At 55.8% G+C, this 24,316-nt stretch overlaps 8 protein-coding genes across 8 annotated transcripts; 5 read left to right on the top strand and 3 right to left on the bottom strand.

Annotated features, from left to right (window-relative positions):
- Positions 1–380: 380 nt before the first annotated feature.
- CCMA1212_005897 (Nucleoporin POM34) lies at positions 381–1,295 on the top strand (the record flags this gene model as incomplete). The annotated part of the gene is made up of 2 exons (XM_073703141.1): positions 381–607; positions 704–1,295. The coding sequence occupies 2 exons, from the start codon at positions 381–383 to the stop codon at positions 1,293–1,295; spliced, it is 819 nt and encodes a 272-aa protein (XP_073558602.1).
- Positions 1,296–2,159: 864 nt separating this feature from the next.
- On the top strand, positions 2,160–3,263 carry CCMA1212_005895 (Golgi to ER traffic protein 4; the record flags this gene model as incomplete). The annotated part of the gene is made up of 2 exons (XM_073703140.1): positions 2,160–2,497; positions 2,612–3,263. The coding sequence occupies 2 exons, from the start codon at positions 2,160–2,162 to the stop codon at positions 3,261–3,263; spliced, it is 990 nt and encodes a 329-aa protein (XP_073558601.1).
- A 201-nt stretch (positions 3,264–3,464) lies between these two features.
- CCMA1212_005894 (UPF0220 protein) lies at positions 3,465–5,972 on the bottom strand (the record flags this gene model as incomplete). Its single annotated transcript, XM_073703139.1, has 7 exons — positions 3,465–3,565; positions 3,640–3,714; positions 3,783–4,157; positions 4,877–4,967; positions 5,085–5,432; positions 5,548–5,904; positions 5,964–5,972. 7 exons carry the CDS (start codon positions 5,970–5,972, stop codon positions 3,465–3,467), a joined length of 1,356 nt encoding a protein of 451 aa, XP_073558600.1.
- Positions 5,973–7,006: 1,034 nt separating this feature from the next.
- Positions 7,007–7,975, top strand: CCMA1212_005893 (uncharacterized protein; the record flags this gene model as incomplete). The annotated part of the gene is made up of 1 exon (XM_073703138.1): positions 7,007–7,975. The coding sequence occupies one exon, from the start codon at positions 7,007–7,009 to the stop codon at positions 7,973–7,975; it is 969 nt and encodes a 322-aa protein (XP_073558599.1).
- A 755-nt stretch (positions 7,976–8,730) lies between these two features.
- On the bottom strand, positions 8,731–13,311 carry CCMA1212_005892 (Oligomycin resistance ATP-dependent permease YOR1; the record flags this gene model as incomplete). Its single annotated transcript, XM_073703137.1, has 3 exons — positions 8,731–11,056; positions 11,126–12,825; positions 12,898–13,311. The coding sequence occupies 3 exons, from the start codon at positions 13,309–13,311 to the stop codon at positions 8,731–8,733; spliced, it is 4,440 nt and encodes a 1,479-aa protein (XP_073558598.1).
- A 2,006-nt stretch (positions 13,312–15,317) lies between these two features.
- Positions 15,318–18,212, top strand: CCMA1212_005891 (Exosome complex component CSL4; the record flags this gene model as incomplete). The annotated part of the gene is made up of 5 exons (XM_073703136.1): positions 15,318–15,325; positions 15,411–15,909; positions 15,981–16,133; positions 17,183–17,292; positions 17,324–18,212. 5 exons carry the CDS (start codon positions 15,318–15,320, stop codon positions 18,210–18,212), a joined length of 1,659 nt encoding a protein of 552 aa, XP_073558597.1.
- A 675-nt stretch (positions 18,213–18,887) lies between these two features.
- On the bottom strand, positions 18,888–20,700 carry CCMA1212_005890 (uncharacterized protein; the record flags this gene model as incomplete). The annotated part of the gene is made up of 2 exons (XM_073703135.1): positions 20,437–20,700; positions 18,888–20,335 (listed from the first exon to the last, which is right to left on the bottom strand). Exons 1-2 carry the CDS (start codon positions 20,498–20,500, stop codon positions 18,888–18,890), a joined length of 1,512 nt encoding a protein of 503 aa, XP_073558596.1. The 5' UTR covers positions 20,501–20,700.
- Positions 20,701–21,613: 913 nt separating this feature from the next.
- On the top strand, positions 21,614–24,170 carry CCMA1212_005889 (uncharacterized protein; the record flags this gene model as incomplete). Its single annotated transcript, XM_073703134.1, has 4 exons — positions 21,614–21,878; positions 21,934–22,214; positions 22,270–22,428; positions 22,482–24,170. The coding sequence occupies 4 exons, from the start codon at positions 21,614–21,616 to the stop codon at positions 24,168–24,170; spliced, it is 2,394 nt and encodes a 797-aa protein (XP_073558624.1).
- Between the last annotated feature and the right edge of the window lie 146 nt (positions 24,171–24,316).

The raw sequence follows: 24,316 nt of genomic DNA, 5'->3' as shown, positions 1-24,316 counted from the left end.
AAACAACACCGGGGCATCACAAGCTCGACGGCCGCCCTGGCCACTGTTTCCCCTCCTGTTACTAACCCGGTGAATCTGCGCGACGCTCGCAGTTATCCTCTAGCAGCTTCTCAAGGCCCGTGTATGTACGTCCAAACACGTCTTCCATCAAGCCCTCTTATATTTTTTTTCCCCTTCTCTTCTGCCCTTGATTGCGCCTAGCCTGCCGTGTACAATACCTCCCATGCGAACTCGAGATCGGCCCAGCTTACAACACCGCGTCAGGAAACCAACGAGACGCAATCCGACCTGTCTCACCGCCAGCCGTCGAACCCTTTGCGCAAACCCCCACGCACGGTCTCTCTTCACCCCATCGTCCGGGCTCGCAATTCCCCAGCATCATGTCGAGTCTGGTCAGGGCGACCACGCCCGTCAAGCAATCCGCGCCGGCGACGGCGTCTGAGAGCCCCGGCACCTGGCGCCACCCTCGACTCGACGAAATCACGAGACGGCGCGATGCCACAAACTTTTCCGAGAAGAACGTGCGGCGGATCGTCTACAACATTGTCGCCCTGCTGGCCATGTGGTCGCTCCAGCTACTGGCCAAGCTCAACGTGGACGCGCAAATGTGAGAGAACTCAGGATACGACGGCGAGCTCTGTGGCTTTCAGCGACTTGAAATTGTGCGAAACGTTTGTCTAATGCCCAACGAAACAATGCATAGGTTTCCCAAGTCCGCCCGACTATATCTCGGCTGGGCATGGTTTGTCGCCCAGTTCATCCCATTCATCCAGATCGGCATGGCCTGCCTGCCACTCATCCGGCCCAAAGACGAGCTCGCCGACATCCCGTTGACGGCTACCCAGCGCAAACTGCTGGGCCTCAACCCGTCCGTCGCGGCGCATACCCCCGAGGTCAACATCAGCACCCCGCCGAAATACTCGCGAACCCCGTCCATTGCAGGCTCTGTGGGAAGCAGGGCTGGCTTTCCCAACTCTCCGCTGGAGGGGCGAGGCGACCCCGTGTCCAACGCCCTTTCTCAGAGCTTTAGCGGCTCCGTCTCCCAGTTCTCTCCCATAGGAAGTCCTCTGCTCCAGAGCGTTAATAGCGCGGGCCATAGGAGGTCCTCCTTTGGAACGCCAGGCTCTTTTGGTAATCCCATCAGTGGCTCCTTTGGCGCGAGCACCTCGTCAAGCATCCTCCCCGATCCTGCCTCCCCGAGCCCTTCAGCAGGCAAGAGGACAAGCATCGGGCTCAACAGTAAGTGGCTTTATGAGAAGGGTAGGAGGTCTTCTGGTAGCACTTGGGTCCATTGATGTTGGGAGGGAGCAGAATAGGGCATGGGAAAATCTAGACTGGTGGTTTTTCAAGATAAAGCTGCTACGTATGCCAACGGCTGGATATATCAAGCCAGAGGCAGAGTATTGGTCCTCCCATTGTTGGGCTGGCACGTAAAAGGCAGCAGTGTATAAGGGCGTGTCTCTATGATAACGTACGTAACACTATGGTAGTTAAGCATTGTTTCGGGGTTTACGACTATGCTTGCCAGTGTTTCTCGAGATCAGACGCGTCTTGCTTGACACAGCACCTAGTTGTTCGAGGCAAAACCAGCAGCCAATCGATCAATGCCGAGTTCACATCTTCATATTGCTTGTCTAAAAAAATGCAAGCACAGACCCTCCTACTACCCTCTGCAGAAAATCACGATCGGAACCAAAAGGCATCAAGTTGAACAAGGACTGCCAAAAAGGCACAAAAAGCGAAAAAAAAAACGAGATGCGCGAACCGGGACTCGAACCCGGGTCGCATGCTTGGGAAGCATGCATGCTAACCGCTACACTATTCGCGCTGATGATGTAATAGGCTTGGGAAGAGCTCTGTAGTCAAAACTTATATAGACATGGAACCAAAGCTACATGATCGTCGCATCATCCATACCCAAACTTGCTATGTTGCTCTCCCACCTTTGACCCCTCCATCGTCTTCTCTATCTCATCACCATACCGTAGCTCCCAGACACGCCCACTCCTCCTCTCCTATAGCCACAGCTCGGGACCATTTAGCTACATCAAAGGCCTCCCTCATAAGAATCAACTCTCAAAGCAAACACAGCAACTCGTCCATCACTTCCGACCCTACCCAAACAAAGCTGCGCATCGCCCCGCGCCTCCTCGCCAACAATGGCCAACAAAGTCGACCGCATCGTCGCCCGGCTGCAGGAAAAGATCGCCGAGGGCGACTACTACGAAGCGCAGCAGCAGACGCGCGTCGCCGCCTCCCGCTACATCAAGGCCCAGAACTGGCCCGCCGCCATCGACGTCCTCTACAGCGTCGCGCAGTCGCTGCTCAAGGCCGCGCAGGGCGGCAGCGGCGGCGACCTCTGCGTCATGATGGTCGACGTCTACAAGCAGGCCGAGCTCCGGCCCGACGCCACCAGCAAGGGCCGGTTGCTGACGTGCCTGCGGCTGTTTGACCCCGCGGAGCCGACGAGGAAGAAGTTTATCGCCGAGAGCATGGGGTGAGTAGTTACTCCCTTTTGCTCGTGTTGTGTCTATATAATGGTGGTTTTTGTTTTTCTTGGGCGACGGCTACGGAGATTGGGAATGGGCTGACTCTTGTGGGTGGTGATTAGGTGGTCTTCCAAGTTTGGCGAATACCCTGCCGGCGACCCCGAGCTGCACCACGTCGCCGGATCACTATACGCGGAGGAGCACGAGACGTACGAGGCGGAACGACATCTGATATTGGGAACCAAGGACTCTCCAGAAGTGCTCCTCAAGATGGAGTATGCCTGGTACAGAGAAAACGACGCCCACCTGGCGCCGCACTTTGCCGCGCGCGCCATCCTCCCCTACCTGCTCGTCGGCAACGTCCGCGCCGCCAACACCTGCTACCGACTCTTCATCAGCGCCCTCACAAACGACAACCCGTCGCTCGGCGTGCAGGACGTGTCCAGCGCCACCTGCGACGTCCGCATCTTCCCCAGCCTGCCGCTGCTCAACTTCCTGGGCCTGCTGCTCCTGGCCATCCAGCGGGGGGCTCCCGAGGTCTACAAGGGCCTGGTGTCCAAGTATGCGACGCAGATTGACGAGGCGGAGGCATGGGCGGAGCCCCTGGAGATGATTGGCGAGATGTACTTTGGCATCGCAAAGCCGCGACAGAGCAACCCCCTGATGGACATGATGAGCGGGCTGTTCGGCGGAGGCGGTGCCGCGCCGCCGCCGCAGACACGGCGGCCGGGGCTGCGCGGAGCGGAAGCTCCCGCTGCTGAAGGACTAGACTAGTAGGCTTGCTGCGGTATCGTCATCAACATCATCCTCTCACTCTTCTTCTCCGAATTTCCTCTTCTTCCCATACCATACATCTATCGGTAGCGACGAATAGAAATCAGTCATGTATCATAGACACACAACGTAGGCGGGCGGATAGTCAAAGGGGTGAAAGGGGGAGGTTGAGCAAATCGACCGCTGAATCACGTCGTTTGTTCAAGCGAGGCGCGGCTGCTCTTCCGGCTCGAACATCCAGTTGTCCTCGGCCAAGGCGCTGACCTTGTTCCTATTGCTTTCGCGCACAGCTTCTAACAGGGCTGGAAGATGAACCGAGTCAGCTAAATGGTCAGTCCAAGGCATATACGTAAGATGCATTGGCAATCATACTCACCCTCTGGTTGATGGGCCATGGAGCTGTGACTCAACCGATACAGCCGAATGGCCTCTGCCAAGCGCTGCTTCTCTCCTAGACGCATATCAGTTAGCCTTCATGATCAATCTCTAATGCAAAGAGCAGAGCAAGAATCCTCTCACTCTCACTCTCCTCCTGCATCTCCAACGCCTGCAACTCATCCTCGTCATCCACCACCAGCACCGGCGGATTCGCCACTTCAGCATCCCCGTTCTTGTCGCGCACCACCAGATCCCCCGCCTCCGACGGGTCGCGCCTCTGCTGCTGCCGCTGCATGTCGACGTCCATGCGCATGTTCTCCGGGTCGTGTGCCGAAGAAGCTGCTGGTGTTGTTGTTGTGGCGGCGGCGTTGGGCCGCTTCATGAAGTGGTTCCGGAAGAGGTTCGTCTTGCTGCTGCCGTTGTTTACGGGGGTGCTGGTGGTGCTGCTGCTGCCGCTTGCGGTGGTGAGGCCGGAGGTGCGTGTTGTGCGGGAGGAGTTGTTGGGGGCATTCATGGCTGACTTTATTATATCGATGACGGTTATTGTTATGGTGTCTAGAAGATGGAAGGGTTTGTACTTGTTTGATGCCGGTGACGGATGAGATGCGGCTTGCGGCGATGGATTGGGTGAAGAAGCGAAAATCGAGAACGAAGAATGTAATTCGCCAGGAATAAGATGCAGTATCGACTGTAGATGCACTGGGGATTGTTGATCTGTTGTTGTTTGGGTATAGGGAGGAAGATGCGATGGATGTTTGTTGGATGGGACCGAAACGTACTGGAGACGGCGGCAGTGGTGGGCTGGCGCTAACAGTGACAAGCTCCCTGCGACTGCGGTTTACAAGTCGAGTGAGTTTCAGATGTCTTTTGACGCCCACGGCACCCAACCATGACGCTCTCTGGAGTTGACAAGACACGGCTAGATCTTACTCGCGTTTCGTTACAGTAGAAATCGGAATCTCGACATGATACGCTACGGTCCTCGGTACACGCAGTGAACCGGTACCAACATATACATGGCCAAAGTTCAATTCATCCATCAGCTGATCGTTGCGACTCGCAGAAGAAACAGAGGCTTTAAAATCATCACCAACTGTGCGCTCTCATAGAGACAAAGAAACTGTACGAGCGTTTGCACGCGTGTGCTAAAGGACAAAAAACAACTAGTCAGAGGGAAAAACCAAACCGTCCCCAAGAGTCCCCAAGTTACGCCCATGATCCAAAGACATACATACGCCGACACTCGCTCTCCCCTTTTTGCGCGCAGTACACGGTCCAGTTGGTTACAGCGAGAGGTTGTAGGAGTATTCGTCCTCCATGTTCTGGCTAATCCACAAGACGACAGAGCTGGAAACGCGATGATGCATTAGTTACCACGACTCTACCTTGCGCTGGTGAGAATGGCCATATGGCGGGACGATTTTGCACATACCTGAAGCCTACGAGGGCGTTGCTGACGAGATTCTCAATGCCCATGCTCAAAGCCGGCATACCGACGCCAGGGACCACAAACTTGAGCACGAAAACGGTGACGCCTCCGGCCATGCCGCCGGCGAGGGCCGCGAACCCCAGGAACAAGACGACGCGCGCCTTCCATGCGACGCCGGAGCCGCTGTAGCTGAAGGAGTCGGCGCTGAGGCGCTGCTTCTCGACCGAGTTGATGATGAGCATGCCGAGGCTGGAGAAGATGAGGGGCAGCCAGTCGACGAATTTGACGTGGACGTTGGATCCGTTCTTGGCCGACTTGGACCAGACGGCGGAATCGAGCATGACATAGAAGGCGAGGGAGAACTGCGAAACGAGCGCATACGTCAGCTTGGGGGTTGCAGTCGAGAGGAGCACTTGAAGGTCGAGCAACGGGTTGGACAATGGTAAGGTGGCGGTAAAGACGTGGAGGTGCACTCACCAGAGCTCCGGCACCGTAAACGCCAGCGTTCCGGGCCCAGACGCTGTTGAGCCACTCGGGCTTCCTGAACTTCCAGAGGCGCTCCTCCTCCATGATTGTCGGTCGAGTTGGGTGGCGGCGACGAGGGTCAGGGGTTGAGGACTTCAGATAGAGCAGTTGAAGGAGAAGAGCGGTGGCGAGAGGAGGTGGCGAAGAGTGTGTAGCTTGTTGTACGTTATACTGAAGGTCGAGGGTTGAAGGATTGAAGAGGTCTTTTGGTGTCGGTCGGCTTGGTGATGACGCTCTGCGGAGCGCTTGGATCTTGGCGGTAGCGCAGAGGCTAGAGGCTGAGCCGAACGTCAGAGTCACGTGCGCCCGCTTTGATATGAGACGAAGCATGAAAACCGTTGAGGATGGTGATGTTGTTTCTCGACTACAACGAACATGGGCTGTGACTGGCTCAAGTAAATAAAGACAACGTCAAGAAGGAAACCTAGGTACTCTGTAGTTTACATGTTATACAGCCAAAGCATCAATGATTCCGTCGCTCATTGAGAGTTGGATGACTCTCCAAGACTGGTCAGTGTGGAGAGATGCAATACGAGGCTTTCGTCCCAAGACGGGGCCTCGATGGACTAGGACTAGCATGCATGCATTTTATATGCACAACACACGAGCCTGTCTCATAGTATGTAGTAGATACCGATGGCAGACTGTAGATGCGTTGCTGCCAGTTCTATGGATGACATCAAATGGAAATCGTGATACCGCAGTTACTCACAATTATCGTCAGAGCACATTTGACGAGGACACATAACTGGGTAAATCAGTTAAACAGACAGTTCAACCTTATTCAGCGCACTGTCCATCACCCGCTAAACCCCCAATACGAGCTTCCCCTCCAGCGACGCCCTCAGCCTCTCCCGCCCTGCAACCCTTCCCTCATTGGCGCTGCACTCCAACGTCCGTACAGTGCGCCAGGTCCGCTGACTCTGCCCTCCCAGGTACAACAACCTGTCGCTGTTGGCCGGGCTGCATGGCATGGCCTAAAAGGAGGTCCAAAACACCAGCCGCGCAGCCTCTGCCTCTCCCGCTTTCTCACTTCATCTCCGCCTATCCAGCCCTTGTCGCCATCTCCGGCCCGCGATCGCTTGCACGCATCGCATCGCGTCGCATTGCTTGCATAGCAGCTCTTATTCATGGAATAAACCAATCTTTCGCTTGCGACACTCGCTCCGACGGTCATTGCTGGTTTCGGTTCGCGCTCGCGATTGCACATTGAAAACCTTCCGCTTTCGTCTTGTTCCAGTCTCAGCAAAAAGCGCACGCTTACTTCTACACCTGCGGCCTCCTCTTCCACGCTCGTTTCGATTCCGCTTCACGTATGGCAGCGCTCGGCTCGCACACTTCCTCCCATTGCGCCCTCGTTTGATCCAGCTTAAACACCACATATCGATCCTCATAAACCTCGACAACCAACATGCGTGCCTCCAACCTCCTCTCGACGCTGGCAGCAGTCGCTGTCCTGGCCACTCCCATCCTGGCCCAGAACAACAACAACAACAAGCCCGACAGCAGCAGCAGCAAGTCCACCCCCTCGAAGACGACATCAAGCAGCGGCGGACACATCACCGGCAACGGCGACCCCGACAACGACTCAGGCCCGACCGGCCTCCCGACGCTGACCCGAGGCGGCGCCGTCCCGACATATCCTCCCCCAACCGTGCCGCCGACCAAGGACGCGCCCTTCATGCAGCACTCCAACGCCCCCGACGGCACTGTCTTCATCGCCGTCGGCGCCATCCTCGGCGCCTTTGGCCTCGGCGTCCTGCTCTGGCGCATCATCGTCAGCTTCCTGCTCCACCGCTCCGTCCGCCGCGCCGCCCTCGCCCAGCACGAGGCCAACAGCAAGACGGGCTTCCCGGCGCCTCCCGCGCCCTTCTACAAGTACTCTGACCAGGCTTCCCCGGCGCCTCCTCCCGCCGGCGGCCGCGGCGCCCGTCGCACCAACCGCAACACCATGACGCCCTCCGCCGCCCCCAGCCAGTCCAACCTGTTCTTCTCGCCCACCGCCGCCGGGTCCAACGTCCCCGGCGGCCGCGGCTCGACCTTTTTGCCGTCTGGGTTCTACGCGGCCGGAAACTCGTCGCCCGGCGGCCAGCAGGGCCCTTCCATCAGCCTGACGAACCTGCGGCCGGACTCGATGAGCTACCCCAACGGCTCGAGGGGCTCGCTCATGGGGCCCTCGCCCCCGGATTCCCCTCACTTTTCGCCGCGCAGGGACATGAGCAGCAGCTCAGTCAACCTCAACACCCGCCAGCCGGGCCAGCGGGCTCCCAGTGCCTACCTCGAAGACTTGCTCGCCGATGAGCCTGGAGGCCTTCCTCCGCCCCAGATGCCGCCCAGCACTGGTCCGAGGGGCAGTGGTAGTCCTCGGCAGCGATATTAATTCTGCATCTTTGGGAAATGTCCCTGAAATCTTTCTTTGGTGGCGTGTATCTTTCTTGTTCCTTTACTGCTGTTATTTGATACACAGAGGCACTTTGAGTGATTGTTCGAAAGAAATGGGGGTTTTTATGGCGTTAAATAATGAGCAGTGTAATGAATTTTACTTACTTTTCACTTCGTTTTATTTCGCCTTGTTCACTCGACAATTGGCCTGTAGGCAACGTGCATTTCCAAGTTGACCAGTAAGGGGAGTTGTGAATCCTCTAACACACCATTACTTCTTCATGAAGGGATGCTCGTCCGTTGTGTCAGTACAAAGAAGAGTCCCTTCTCTCGTTGACTGAATGTGTTATAAGGGCTTGATCTTGACACCATGTCTATTCTATCCTAGTTCACAAGACGTTAACATTTCAACACAGAATCACCTACGTGTAGTGTCCGAATGATTGAATGTTAGGTATTCAATGAGTTTTATCTTTCACCTCCCGACTATCATGCAGAGGTAGCCCTATTACTACCTTATTTTTGCCCTCCTCCGTCTATTATGGATAGGTATGAAGAAACACAGTAAAAAATCGTAAAAGCATATGATCCAAACGTAACTTGAACTTTTTGTAGAAAATGCTTCGAACGAGCACCCTGATCTTGTAGATGATGAACATGGATAGCATCATCGTATCCAAGAAGGAGAGGCATCATTCAAACAGGAAAGAAGAGAAAGATTGGGGTATATATTATCAGCTTTTTTTTTCTTTCTCATGAGCTGGCGGCGGCGGCAGCAGTCAGCTGGTCCAGCTCCAGCTTCGCACTCTCAATGTCCTCAACGCGAATGCCGCTCCTGTCGCACATGCCCCGGAAGATGCCGTCCTCCTTCTTCCACAGCTCCAGGGGCGTGTCCAGCTCGGCGATGCGGCCGGCATCCATGACGCAGATGCGGTCGTAGCCAATGATGGTGCGCAGACGGTGGGCAATGCAGAGCAGCGTCTTGCCCTTGAATCCGGTGGCCATGGTCCGCTGAATCTTGTCGTCCGTCTCCATGTCGACGCTGGATGTGGCCTCGTCGCAGACAATGATTCGAGAGCCACGCACGAGGGCTCGAGCAAGCGCCATGAGCTGGCGCTGGCCGAGGGAGAAGTTGAGTCCGTCTTCTTCGACGACGCTGTCGAGATGAATGCGCGAAGGGTCCGCCTTGCGATCTTCCATGTTGGCGTCTGCAGGCACGAGGTCGGCCTGTCGAAGAGCGGACCAGAGCTCCAAATCGGTGTGCTCGTTGAAGGGATCAAGGTTGCTGCGGACAGTACCCTGGAAGAGCGTTGGGTCCTGAGGAATAATGGCAAGACGGGACCGCAGGTCAAACAAGCCGATGGTGGCAATGTTGATGCCGTCAATGGTGATGGACCCTCCCGAAATCTCGACGAGACGGAAGAGAGTGCTCATGATGGAACTCTTTCCGGCACCTGTACGGCCAACGATGCCGATGCGCTCTCCGCCCCTGATGTGGATGGACAATCCCTTGAGCACCAGCGGCAGATTCTCTCGGTAGCGCATCTCGACATTGTCAAAGATAATCTCTCCCTTTTCGGGCCAAGATTCGCGAACATCAACAGTGTGGAGAGGAGCCTCCTCTTCAAGCTCTTTGCCGTAGTAGCGAAGACGCTCGACCGCGTTCATGCCGTTCTCGACTTCTGCCAACTGGCGGATCGAGAACTGCAGCATCTGCACGATAGACAGAATGTAACTGAGGACCAGACCGCCGATGGAAGGGTTGACGCTGAATCGTGAAGTGACAACAAGGATTCCAACAGTGAACACGAGGAGGTTGCCAATCAGGTCCAGTCGAAGAGAGAGCCAGCGCTGGTTGGAATAGGTGAGAAAGTAAGCGCCATCCATCTCGTCTATGGCATCGCGAAGATCCTTGATGAATCGGGACTTGAGCCCGTAAGCACGGATCGAAGCCACACCCGTAAGACCCTCGCCGAACTTGGCAAAGACGGTCGATCGGAGGACCGACTCGAACCGCTTGACCTCTCGGGCCGAAGCGCGATAGTACGACGCGGCGCCGATGAACAAGAAGTACAGCGGCACAAGGGCGATGGCGAAGTAGTGGAAGTAGGCAATGATGAGGGCAAACACGGCAGTGCACATGCAGAGCGTGAAGAAGTACATCCGAATGGCGTCCGTCAGGTTGTTGTCCATGACGTCGACATCACGGGAGAAGCGATTGGTGATGCGGCCCAGCGGCGTCGTGTCGAAGAAGGACATGGGCGCACGCAAGACTCGGAACATTGCTTCGCGGAGCATCACCTTACTGGAGGTTGTTCCCAGGATGGACAGCAGGACGGAGAAGAGGAACATGAGTATGGCCTGGAGAGCACCGAGACCGGCGTAGATGCCGATATACTGGCCCGTCGACAATCCAAACTTGTCCGAGGTCCAGTACGAGAGCCACAAGCTGGTCATGATGTTGGCGCCTTGCGAAAGAATGAGGATGAAGATGACCAGAGGAGCGTTCAGCAGAGTACCGGAGGCGCGGACGTATGCGCCATACACAGACCAAGGCACGCTGGCATTGGCCTTTTCCTCCTGCTGCATGAGAGCCGCGCCCTTTTTGTTCTTCTTGTTCTTGCGGGCCTCGGCGGTCTCGCTCAGGGTCAACTGCTTCAGCTTGTCGTCGTCTTCCTCTTCGTCGTCCTCCTTCTTTTCAACCGCCGTCGTCTCCATCAGCTCTTGGAAGCCCTTGTGATCCCTCATCAGGTTCTCAAAGGTGTCGACGGCTTGAATCTTGCCGCCATCCATCCAGACGATCCTGTCGCAACGCGACAAAACCCACAGCTGGTGAGTAGCGAGGATGCGGCACTTGTCCTTGAGGAGGTCCAAGATGGCATTGTCAAAAATGTGACGGCCGACATGGGCGTCGACGGCGCTGAGAGGATCATCCATGAGAACAATGTCGGCGTTGAAGTAGATGGCTCGCGCAATGTTGAGACGCTGCTTCTGACCACCGGAAATTGTGATACCACGTTCGCCGATTTCAGTCAAATCGCCATTGGGGAGCATATCGAGATCAGGTTGAAGGGCGCAACTGTCAAGGACTTCAGTTAGTTTTCATTTGAGCTGGCAAAGGGGGGAAGGGGGGAAATCGCAAACTCACGCTCGAATAACCTCCTTATACCAGTCTTGATCCATGTCTTTACCAAAGATAATGTTGTTCTGCAGCGAAGTGTTCTGAATCCATGCATACTGAGGGCAGAAAGCTCTGGACGCGCCAAAGATGACCTCGCCACTTGTCTTCCGCATGTCGCCGGCCAGAGCAGCAAGCAGAGAACTCTTGCCACTACCGACTGTGCCAATGACAGCAATGAGCTCGTTTCGGCCAGCCTGCAGATTCAGATCATGCAACTTGAAGGGTTCTCGCTCCTCGACTAGAGTGCTAGCAGAGTCATCACCGGACCCAGACGGCGCAGTCTCCTTTGGGGCCTCGGGCTTCTTTGCTGTCTTTTTGCCCTTGCCAGCATCAGCCTTGTCGGCCTCCTTGGTGGGCGTTCTCTCCCAAGTAAAGGAGGCATGGATAAGTTCAACGGCATGCTCTGCCTCGGGATTGAAGACGACGTCCTCTTCTTGTTCTTCTTCAAGCAGGAATTGCTCGATTCGCTGCAGAGAGGACCAGGCGTCAATCACCTGACCGAGGACAAGAGGCAGCAAGTTGAGAGGGATTCGTAGGCCATTGAACAAAGCCAGTGAAGAGAAGATCTGGGCTGGTGCTAGGCCGTGGTTGGTCAGGGAGTAAGTGATGAAAGCCAGCATTGAGGCAAAGATGGGCATGGACATGCTGACAGCATTGATCGCATTGCGGATGGCGAGCAGGACCTGAATGGAGTAGATCTCCTTGGAGCGAATCTCGGCCAGACGGTTGATGAAGGCCTCCTCCCAGCCAAAGTACTTGACAAATCGAACAGACTGTAGAATCTCCTGGGTGAGCGACACTCTCTGGTCTGTGATCTTGTTGATGGCCTTTCTTCGACGGAGCAGGGATTGGATGGCTCTGGTGATGAGCGGAACACCGATGACAAGGAGTCCAAAACCGGCCAGGGCACTGTACGTCAGATTGATCAACAGCAGGACCAGAGTGATGATGCAAGCGACGGGGGAGGTCCAGGTCATATGTAGAAGGGCCGAGGCTTGATCAACGCGATAGGTATCGACGCTCATCAGGTTGGTAATGCGTCCATTACCCCAGCCTACGCCGTCTTGTCCCGGGGCTCCCTTGCCTTCCTTCTTCTTGTTTTTGTCGCTGTCCTTGCCCTTGCCCTTGCCCTTGCCCTTGCCCGTATCATTCTCCTCTTGTTCGGTCGTCTCCGGGATAGTAGCCTCCTTGACGCCGCCAGCCTTGGCGCGACCTGATATCACCATGGATTTCTCGTAGATCATGCTGATGAGGACGGCACGACTCTGGCCTCCCATCATCATGCCTCGGTAGATGAAGTGGCTGATGCACACACTCTGTAGGATCTGCATAAGGGTCACGCCAATGGCCAATCCGAGACCACGTCCGATGTGAGGAGCAGGAGAGTTGCTGACATGAGCGATGTAGGCATCGGTTGCAAACTGGATCAGGTAACGAAGAACAAATGGAGACAGAACCTGCATTATCGTTGCGATGAGCGAGCAGAAACCACCGAGCCAGAATTCGAACTTGAAGCTTTCGTGCAAGGCGCCAAGCAGAGGTCGCTTTTGTCCACTCTTCACACGTCTCTGGAAGGCCTCCCTCACTCGGAGTGTCATGGGCTCTGCTGCTCTGTCCGGGTTAACGAGCCAGATGTCCTGCTTGTCCAGCTGGCGCTTATATCCCGTCTGTGGAAACATATTCTGGTTAGCTCACACAGCCCGCAGCTTATATCAATCTGATCGGAGTCACAATCTCACCGTCATGAGAGGGTTCATCCAGTAGAAGGTGAGTTTGCTGAAGAACCCGGCCTGGTACTCCCGGGAAACTATACGGTCCTTGGGAATCTCTGGTATGCCGCCCCAGCGCATGGGGTTGATCCGCTTATACCAGCGCAGCTTCGGCTGTTGCACCACCGCGGCTGTTGTAGCTACACTGGCATCAGTCGCATGGCTCTTGGTTGCTCCCAGTGCCTCCTTGGGTGAATCATCGTCCTGGTCGGAACTGGATTCGACTCTTTCGATTCCATCGCCATCCTTCTCGCTCACGTGGGCAGCCTTTTCACTATCGAATTCATCAAGGCGGCCCTCTGACGCGGATTGAATGCTGATCGCACTGCTCTCTGGCACAGCTTTTGGCGCCTGTGTCTCTTTCTCGGCTCCGGGGTCTGCCATATCTATAGGAGACCTCGGCGTGACGCCCGAGGTCGCGGTCGCTTACACCAGAGGCAGCAGATGATGTCTCGCTCAGCAAAGCGGGTGGCGCCACGGGTAGCTTCTGGTTGACTGTGGAGTCTACCGGGGAGAGAGTCTTGGCTTTGAGCTTTCCTGTTCAAACGAGAAACGGCGTCGGCGACTTCTTAGGTGTATTGGCCCAGAGATGAATGGCTGTTGCTGGTAGGGAAGAAACAAAGAGATAAACAGAGCAACCACACGACAAAGGTAACAAATCCAACAGAGGCCGACAACCAACTGAAGTGACCTGGCGCGCAAAGAACCAACCCAACCGGGGCAGCAAACGCTTATAAACGAGAGGAGCGATAGCTCGCCATCCATGCATGTCCGGAGTGGATATAGACGAGCAACCAGTACGGCGCATTCTTAGTTCCCGTTTGTAAAACTACAGAGACGGGCTTTTAGGCAATGCATGGGAGCAAGAACACAAAACCCGTTTCTGGATCCCGCTCCACATGGGTTCCAGCATCCAGTGCGCCGAGATCAAAAGCAGGGGGGCGACAGTGAACACCTGGGCTAAACAAGCAGGTCGGCGTCTCTGAAATCCGGTGCCTTTGTAGGCCAATTGACGTCTGGGTGGATTGGTGGTGGGTGGCGTACACTCAACTATAGGCGAGGGAACAGAGTTGCCAGTCTGTCGGCGAATCGAAAGAGACGAGTTTTGAAAAGGGCGCCCGACTGGTATGCTTCCCATTGGCTGCGTTGAGGACCAAGGCAGCCATGATGAATCATGTCGTATGAGTCGACGACGCTCCGCAAACGAACAACAATCAGTCCTGGGCCCCATTCTGGGGAAAACGTTTGGGTAGTTTCCACGGCGAGATTCCCTCCTCAACCCTCAGGGCAAGATCAAATCGTAAACGACTTTATCACGGATCCCGCAGCATCAACGGTGGTAGCCCATCAATAGGGGTATGATGCCGATGTTCCGTACGCACTCTTCACCGTCTTGCGAGGCCGGACGAATCACGCCGCAAGGGGGGGGGACCAGAATGTTGGCATGAGCCTTGCAGACGCCGCCGGCATTCGATGCAAGTCGCACGACAGTGATGAACGTCAGAGAAAGTTGGTTAGCGGTGCCGAAGCGGTGCCGTCGTCCATGAGACTGGCCCGGAGATAATAGCCTTCGGGGCACTTTTGCAGCCTTTGCAGCCCTCTGCATGCCACTAGGCCCCAAAAGCTGGTGTTCTCATGGGCACGACAATGACGGGATCCGTGACTCAGATCGAACTCCGTACCCGTAGGCGTCCACCCTGGTTGCCTGGGGCGCCTTGAGCTGTTCCCACAAGCGTCGATGGCTGAACGCCAACCAGCGTTTCAGTTTGTAAGCAGCAAACGCATTCAGAGAAGCCGGGACGGGGTTCGCCAACTCCGGCCGTTGTGTCGGCGGGCGTCTTTGTCATGCACTGCAATGAGATTCCAGGCAGCCCTTCGTTCCCCATCGCGATTATTGCCCAGTCAAGACGTGCATCAGAATCTGAGATTCGGATGTTTGCTCGACTAATCGGGATGCTGCCGCGCGCGGATGGGTCAACAGTCCCGCGAGTCAGCCGGAATATGCCTGTACGTATGACTCCCTGCGAGCTGTCAGACACGCGCGCCCAGAAGGAGCATCATGGGTTCCAAGTTCCTTCACCGAGTTCTTCTGTGTGGTTGCATCTACTCGTCGTACTCGTATATCGATGAGTCAGGAGCTGTTGACTGTTGGCTTCACCTAAAGTACTGTACCTGGATGCAACCTGAAGCACTTCGTATCTGTACATGAGAGTTCGTACTCCATAGACGGACGGTGGAGAAAAGAGGCCCAATTGAACTGGATACACAGAAGCAGGGCGCCGTCTCGAAAGGCATCTCCGTTTGCTTCGCAATCCTCTGCTCCGCTTGCCGCCCTTGAGAGCCCACCTCGGGCCCGAAGGCGGATGAAGTGCGGATGAAGCTGACCGGCGATGAAGCTGTTGGTGGGCACTCGAGCCCACGTGACTCTTATCGCGATAAGACTTTTCCTTTGGTGCTGTCAAGTGGTGATTTTTTGATGGAAGCTCCTCGTCTTCTATGCCTCATCCGATGCTCGCTCCGACTTCGATGGCGACCGACGGCATTCCTTCTCTCGCCATTCCCGGCACAGTCCTGGGCCCTACCAGCAAATACGCCCCAGGCCCGGGCACGCACATCTATGGTGGCAACGTTGTGTCCTCGCTGCTGGGCAACGTCTCCGTCACGGCACCGGCCAAGGCTCCTGGCCCGGTCAAGCGCTTGAACAAGATCACGGCTCCCACTGCTGAGGAATTGTCCACCATATCCGTGGTCAGACGCGGCCGCAAGCGGGAGGTTCTGCCAGATGTCGGCAACATCGTCTTGGCGCGCGTGGTGCGTCTCATGCCGAAGCAGGCCATTGTAGTCATCCAGCAGGTCGGCAGCACGGTTCTTCAGACGGAGTGGCAGGGCGTGATACGCGTGCAGGATGTGAGGGCAACAGAGCAAGACAAGGTCAAGATTCACGAGTCATTCAAGCCTGGCGATATTGTTCGGGCTCAGGTGGTAAGTCGAGATCCTATCTGGAGTACTCACAGAGGCTTGTAGCTGCAGAGGCTAATACAAGACGCAATCAGATCTCCTTGGGCGACCAAGCCAACTACTACCTCTCAACGGCAGCAAACGAGCTTGGTGTCATCATGGCCACCAGTGACGCTGGCAATGACATGGTCCCCATTAGCTGGAAAGAATTCCGGGACCCCGAAACGGGAGTCAGCGAGCCGCGAAAGGTGGCCAAGCCAAGCTGAAGCTCCTGCCTTGAAAGGTTGAAGCTCGAATCGTTCACCCTGGCATCCACCAACGCTTCTTGAGCTGCAAATCGCGACGTCAGCGTTGATCCGTGTCTTCATTTCACGTGCGCACGGATTGACCTGCTCAATCTCACGCACATACCGGAAGCTGTTCCGGGTCTGACGAAGGGATGAGATGGTTCAGTCACGGCGCAAAGCCACATCAAGTACGCCGACGGGCCACTGCTTGGAGTCCGGGTGCTCGGATACCAAAACGGGCCGCAATCAAACGGAGCGATGAACGACGACGGCATATCAAAGGCGATGGAGCAATGCGTTACTGGAACTCCGTACAATAGCCGAAGCAGGTCGACATAGGTGTTAGCGCGCCGTTTGTGACGCTCCATGATGGGACCGCCTACGAATGTGGAGGGGGGAGGAACTTGTGCCTGACTAGAGCCTGAGGTAGCGCAGCTTGTGCCTGGATATTGCCCAATCTATCCGCTGCTGCGGATCTGGAGCTTTTTGGAAGACATCTGAAGATGTGCTCATACAAAACATATATACTTGACTTATCGGTTCTTCATCTCAACGGTTCATGGCAATAGCTCTTCGATAAATGTGACACACTCATGAGCATGTCTTATCCTTTTTTTTCCCCTGCGTTCTTCATGTGTGAATCGTGTCTAATTATAGCAGCAATCCCCCTTGACGTCCCCCCATGAGGCTGTACATACAATTGTCAGATGCCACTGGATCCAGCTCCTCGGGCAGCCACACACAGACCATCTCAGCCCAGCTCGATCATTTAACTTGATCGAAATCAACTGCCCAGCCCTGAAGAAGCGGACCAAGCCGCCGCTGTCACTTTCCCCCCTGTTCCTGTTTGCACAGGCCACTCTTCCAGGACAATCCGTCCGGCACTTTCTCCCTTGGACGGTCAGGTCCCCTGTTGGGCAACTCCACCTACACGCGACATTCCTCAAGGCCGCCCCGCCACCTTTTTTTGCCCTTCTTCAACCTTGCTTGGAGATCAGTGTTGTCATAAGTTGTCATACCAGCAGCTGCTTGGGTGTCTCGACGGGCACGAATCCCGCCTCTTCAGCACGAACATCACGCACTTGAACCGGGAGCTGTCCATCCCCCCAGGTACTTGTCCGTCAGTTTTCCTCGCCTGCACATACTAGCAGCCCATCAAGCCTAACCACCATCAACAGCCACGAATCGCCCGCCATGTCGTCCACAATGGTCATCACAGCCGCCTCCAAAACGACATCCCTCTTCGTCGACCCCAGCCCGTCATGCTGCCCCAGCTGCGGCTTCGTCATCCCCCCGCAGAACGAGCCTCCGTCGACGCAGCTCCTCGACGCCCAGGCCCGCATCGCCGAGCTCGAGTCCCAGGTCTTTCAACTCAACCAAAAGGCCGCGGCCGCCGTCGACCGCTGGCAAGAGTACGAGGCCGAGCTGGCCAAGCTGCGGGCGAAGCTCGCCTCGTCGTCATCGTCGTCGTCGTCGTCGTCGTCCTCGTCAATCTCTTCGTCGTCGTCCCCCGAGCCCGCCGCCGGCCAGCAGAGCCCCTCCCGCTCGTCCTTCTTTCAGGCCGGCGCGACACGCATCTCCGCCCTCATGTACTCGCGCCGATCCCAGCCCGCCAGCCCGCCGGCTTCCAAGCCCGCGCTGCCTAAGCCCCCCGTGACACCGCCGCCGCCGTCGGTAACCGAATCGAACAGGATGACCGCGGCGAGGACCCCCGGCCGCACGGCGGAGGACCTGCTCGAGGCACTCAACAAGGAACAGACGCTGCGGAGGGCCGCAGAGGGCCGGCTCAACGCGACGAATAGAGAGGTCGAGGAGCTGAGCGTCACGCTCTTTGAGCAGGCCAACGAGATGGTGGCCACGGAGCGCCGCGCCCGCGCCGTCCTCGAGCAGCGGATATCCGAGCTGGAGAAGCGGGACGTGGAGAAGAAGATGAGGCTGGACAAGCTGGAGCTGGCGATGAACCGCATTCAAAAAGTCAAGGTGCTGCTGCAGGAGGGCTATGACGCGGCGGCTCTGTCGCTGGCGTCTGAGAAGGATTGAATGACTTGATGAAGAAAACACTGGAAGAACGCAAACATTATAAGGGAATAATTGGCTGGTTACCGGAATGTGAGGGATTGGCTACGGGAATATCTGAACATTGGAAACCGGAAGCGAGGAAATGTTTCGTTTTGGTTTCCAATCTCCTTCTTTTTCGTCTTTCCTTTGTTTGGCTGGCGAACAGGCTCAGGTACAGGAAATGGGTTGGATGGATGTTGTTTTAGCCTGGCTTTTGGCTTTTTGATATCATAGGTGTTTGTTTTACACAGATTGCGAGACGAGGGGAGTACGGAGTATAAATAGCGAAGATGCTCGCTCTGTCAGGAGTTGGAACTTTGTTGAATAGGAAAGTAAGAGGCAATTCGAGAAACTGTCATCTTTATTGAAGTACGGCAAGAGACTACACTCGTTCAGAACATCTGCTTGCGCTTCTAGATGAACATCTGCTTGCGCTTCTAGATGAACATCATGTCCCTAGGACGTAGGTATTCTGTATGCCATCATGGGCCTACCTGGTAGGTAGCATATCCCAGCCCTGGTAAGCCTCCGCTCCAGGACTCTGGGTCATGGTGTCGCAACGCCGTCATCTTCCCCTCCCCCTCAATCCGTAAGAGAAAAGTTGCAGAAAGCTATTGTAGTAAATTCTTTGGATATAGTATATATGGTTCTTATGCTTTAATCGTCAAAGCCGTTCCAAGACTTTTCATCGTCAGACTTGGTCGGCGTCTTGGTGCCGTTTGTCTGTCGGGATGGCTTCTCCCCGTCGCCCTTTGCCTGGATCTTGCGTGCCGGAGACGCCGTTCTGTCTGCAGACGGAGACCGTGATCGTTTCTCTGATCGAGTAGCGGCAGTGGGCGATGCGACTGGGCTGGCGCTCTTCTTCTCTTGCCTCTTCTGCGCTTCGGCTTTCTCGGTAGGTTTGTTCGTCGCCTTGGGAGCTGCCTTGGGGCCAGGCCAACTTCCTTCAGGCTCTCCATTCCAGCGCGCGAGCATGTCGGCGACCTTGGGACCCCATACTTCCTCTCCTTTGGCCAAGTCATCGTACTCGAGGCAGTTTGTGCCGCCGATGGTGAAGTCGCTCTGACGGACACGGGCAAGCTCTGCCATGAGACCCGCAGATCCCAGCTTGGTGCCAAGATCATGGCAGAAGCTTCGGACGTAGAAGCCTGACGTCACCTTGAGTCGAACCCTGGCCGCAGGGGGTCCTTCGTCGCTCCACGGCGGAGGAGTGCTTTCGTCGGGGGTCGGAGGGACAAGGTTCTTGCCCTTGCTGGAGTAGACGGGCTGAGGCAGCTGGCCGAGAGCGCCAGACATCATGGCGGAGTGCTTGGAAGGGCGTTGCTTCTTGCGCGGCGCATCTTTGATGAGCTCGTCTTGTCGCTCTTCGAACCTGCGCTTGAAGGTCTCGTGCGCGGCGACCGCCTGGTCATCTTGCTCCTTTTCTTCAGGCGTGAGCTTTCGCCCAGTCTCCTGCTGCTTCTTCACCCTCCAGACCTGCTCGGCAAGGTTGCGCTCAGCCGCCTCGGCCTCTTCTGTCGGCCAGCGATGATTGTGCGTCTTCGGCTCGTACCACTCCAGGAGCTCAACCTCCAACACCTCGACCTCTCTTCCCTCAATCTCCCTAGGGATGGGTTTCCCCTCGCGCGCATATTCGTAGAGCGGTTTGCCATTCATCTTGAGCGCCGAGTACAGAGGCGGGATCTGGATCTGCTTTCCCTTGAATCCCTCCAACTCCTTCTCTACCATCTCTCGAGTGATGTGGTCATATGGTCGCTTAGACAAGACACGGCCGACTCGATCGTAGGTATCGGTGCTCGCACCGAAGAGGACAATGGTTTCGTAGGTCTTGGTGCAGTCGAGGAACTGGGGCAGCAGCTTCGTGGCGGAACCGACACCGAGGATCAACACACCAGTGGCCAGGGGGTCCAGCGTGCCTCCATGGCCAATCTTGACTTGTGAAGCCTTCTTCTCGGCCTTGCGTCGCATAAACTGGCCGCCCGATTCCTTAAGCCGGCGGGCTATCTCTGCTTCGATCATGGGCTTGAAGAGGGCGGAGGGGTTGAAGGCTTGTTGGCATTCTCGCACAACCTGGGCCGAGCTGAGGCCGCAAGGCTTGTTGATGGCTAAGGCAGCACGCATGGTATGTTAGCAACTCTCCATCAGCGCCAGTCGCATTGGCAGAGATGCCAAGAGGCTGGGAACCGGGAAAAGGAAGAAGGCCTACCAAAGACACCATCCCGGACGACGTCCGAAGCCATTGTTGCAAGTGCTTTTCCAATCCGTCGCATACGAGGCCTGAAGTGGGTGAGGGAGCGGAAGACGAAGCGACTATGAAGAGGAGAAGAGGAGAACAGAAAGAAAATCCAAGAGAAAGGGGAGGGAGAGATGATGCACAGAAGAGGGAAGCTGCAAATAGGTACGCAGTTCTCACCACGATCTCACTTTCACCTCCCGACCATGAACCCGCGAGCGATGGAAAAGAAAAAAAAAATTGACCTAGCGCAAAGATAAGAGATTGCAACGGTAAAAGTACTAATACTTAACTATCTTGACATTAGCGTCCTAGTACATGAGATGCACTATACGAAGTAGTGTAGATCAAGTAAAGAAGCCCCTCTCAAGCGCATTGAAAGTACAGGATACGGTGCGCTCTCCGCAGTCGACGGAATGACCGCTCACTTTGAACTCGGCTGCATTTCTTCACATTTCCAGCTGAGAGATACGCAGTTTGGCTCTATAATCAAAACGTCATCTCAGCTGCGACTGTAAGGTATGGCACAAAGTAGATACACAAGTCGGTAGTCATGCTCAAACGCATCTCAGAACCTCATCACGAGCGTCTGTAGTCGTTGTTCCCTCTCTGTCCATCTGACGCAGTGGGGAAATGCAACAGCGCTATGCTACAGCGGTTGAGCCAGCCTTTCAGGACCCCTCCGCCAATACTCACCAAGCCACTAACCCCTCCGAGGCTCTTCCGCGCCGCCCGTCAATCGCGAACCCAACACCTAGCCGACTGCTATGACGCCCATTAACGCGCTACCTGTAGTATCGTGTCTATCCACCGGCTGCTTTTCGTGTCTGCTGCATGTGCATTTTCAACTTCCGCATCTGACTTGCGACTGCGCCAACACGTCTGAACAAGCGCTGCGGACCGACTCTTCAGATTCTCATCACCTATCAAGATTGTTCAAGATCTCCATTTGCTTACATTTCAAGACAATTCCTCTGGTCGACCGGTAATTCCGCTGAGTTGCCATACAACAACCACCACCACCGAATCACCACCGCCGTCGAAGCTCTCAAATCTCCAGCTGGTGGAAATCCACCACTTTTGCCTCCTCCTATTTCTTCCATTGAACCGCGTGACCTCCTATGGTCGTCCACCACCTTCGCGATCCAAGATGAGCGGGCGCAGGCGAAGAGCCTCGACTTCGAGCGTCGAGACCGTCGACGGCGACAGGATCCATTGGATGAAGGAGACGTCGGTTGTCAGGTCACAGCCCAAGGATGCCCCCAAGGACCTCTATCCATGCTTTGAGCTGCGCGATGCGACTGTGTACGATATGAACGGCGAGTCACTCGAGAATGCACTCAACGTCGTGGTGCGCGGGCCGTACATAGTGAGAGGCCATCTCGTCATAGACGACATTTCCCAAACGTCATACCGTGAGTCGTCGCTTTCCGGATCCACCAAGTAAGTCTTCTCTTCTGACACTTGCAGTCATTGCGAAGGTACGAGGGTCTGCGCCTATAGAGATTCGCCATTGCATCTCCTATTCAATCGGAGAAGACGAAGCGCGCCCTGTCGTATGGGTCTTGGGCCGGGGCGGGTGGTACGAGATCAACCCGTCAGAAGCATATCGACCCATCTTCAACAAGATGTGCGAGGCCACGACCATGTATTACAGCCTGGTGGACATTTACACCTCAGAGAAGTTCAGCAGACCGCCCGTGAGAGCAAACGCCAACGCCCTCGAGGCTCTCCGGGATGATTTCTTACAGGTGAGCAGGAACCCCAGCGCAACGTTCAAAGGCCACTACTGACAGCAATCTCCAGTATGCCATGAAAGTGGGCGACGGCGCAACTTTCAACGAGGTCGTGCAGCGGTGCGCTGAACACGCCATCTTCTTCGTCTGCCAATTCGGACAGGAGTCTCTCGAACTAATAGACTGGAAGCAAACCCGGTTCCATCGATGGTTTACGGCCCAGCATGCCGTAAGTGACTTTTGGTAGGCCGGTGACTGTGTCGGCAGCTAACAGATATATAGGATGTGGTCCGGGAAACCGAATTGGCGCTCAAAAACCCACGAAAACCAGTCAGTCCCGCGCGAGACGTGGCCAGCCCGGCGCCAAGTCACAGGCTCTCAACCCGCAATACCAGGAGTCTCAGCATCGAGATCGATGCAGACACGGTCCAGCTCTCGAAACGACCGAAGCCAAGCCCGCTGGCAGACGTGGCAAGCCCTGGTGCTGCTGCACAGAGACCAGCTATACCTACTCTTTCGGCCGAAGCTACAATGAGTCCTGCCGCAAATGACGAATCTCCCTTTGCTTCCGTCCACAACGCAATAGAGAGGCTTTACGAAGAACGACGTGGGGCCAAGAAAGGCATCACTGCCACAAATGCTGCCAACGGCCTCTATTTCCACTACAAATTCCCCAACTATAAAGACGGCTCTCCTGGAAGCCATCGCGTTCCAGTCGAAGAGGTCTTGCACTATTATGCTGCCGCTTTGCTGCAGACACTCGACAGGGCGAAGTACCAGCCACATGGGCTCTACACTTATCTGGAGGAGCTGGCAGCAAAACCGTTCTCGCCACGCGCCCTCAAGCCATCAGACTTTCCATACCGATTAGAGCCGCGCAAGACGATTGTTCGTGCGTCTAAGAAGGTCGCATTAGGTTCCGGCGATCCAGAATCATCTCCGCGTGATGATGGCACACCAGGCTCCAGTGACCCGCCCCGACATGCTGGCAAGACGGTGAAACGGCCTGGCCGGCAACCAGGCAAAACATCAGCACTGCGAATTTCCGCCTACAAGAAGCGGACTTTTGCCGATATTGGAGACGAGAGTGAGCCGGACTCCGAGGCCTCTGGTGTGAAGCGGTCGCACTACTTTTCGGATAGAGATGACGAAGAGGAAGAGGAAGACGTCTCGATGCAGGACTCAGCCGATGCGGGCGCATCTAGGGATGCCGGTCTGGTCGTTCAGCCGCCATCGGAGGATGCAGAGCCGATCCAGATCTTGATCCGCGCTGAGAAGATACCCTCCACCATGCCTCGTGGCCCTGACGATACCTGGACCTGTGACCAGGATGGTTGCGCCTACATCGTGCGAGGCGGAGACGCGCACGCCTGCCAAGTCCGGATCCAAAGGCACTTTGAAGAACACGACGAGCAGAGCAAGAGGCTCAACCTGGCGGTCACGGAGAGCACCCGCGGACACATGCCTATAAAGTACGCATACTTCCCACCCTTTCTGATTCTCGCTGAGATGCCCCCGGCGAATGAAACAACCACCATGACCAGTCCTCCTCCTCCTCCCGCGCGCACCTCCTACCCAAGCCCAGAACCGGATGCTGTACCAGTTGGTATACCAAACGGTCTCCCAGGCGATCCTACAGACGACCCCCCAGATGATGCACCAGATGTCGTCCCAGATCTAAGTGGATCTGCCACGGAGTCATTCCGACAACTCGTTGCCCAGTTCCGCCGCCGCCCCCAGCCCGTGTCCGATAGAATACCCAGTCTAACACTTTTGCAGTCATCTTCTCGAGAAGCTCAAGCGAATGGGCGAAAAGGCGCCGCAGGACCAGCAGTCGCCGATCCAGGGCGGAACGCTCCCGTCCCCAATCAAGAGGAAACTGATAGTATGACGCTGCGGCTCGACGACGACGACTACAGCGACGACGACTACATCTTGATTTCCAGTTCGAGGTGTACACAGCCGGTCTGATCTATTTCTCTTTTGCTGTACATTCATTTCGGTTTCTTTGCCCTTTTTCGGCTTTACTTTTTTTCTGGTTCAATACGGTTGGCAAAGCTCTTGACGGTTTGGTTCACGGTTACGGGGACAAATTGGGAATGACCTGGCATTTGGTA

Source organism: Trichoderma ghanense (assembly GCF_004382785.1).
Source record: "Trichoderma ghanense strain CCMA-1212 chromosome Unknown scaffold_6, whole genome shotgun sequence".
NCBI classification, from domain to species: Eukaryota; Fungi; Ascomycota; class Sordariomycetes; order Hypocreales; family Hypocreaceae; genus Trichoderma; species Trichoderma ghanense.
Note: the sequence above shows the minus strand (reverse complement) of the source record. Positions and strands in the feature narration are given on the sequence as shown.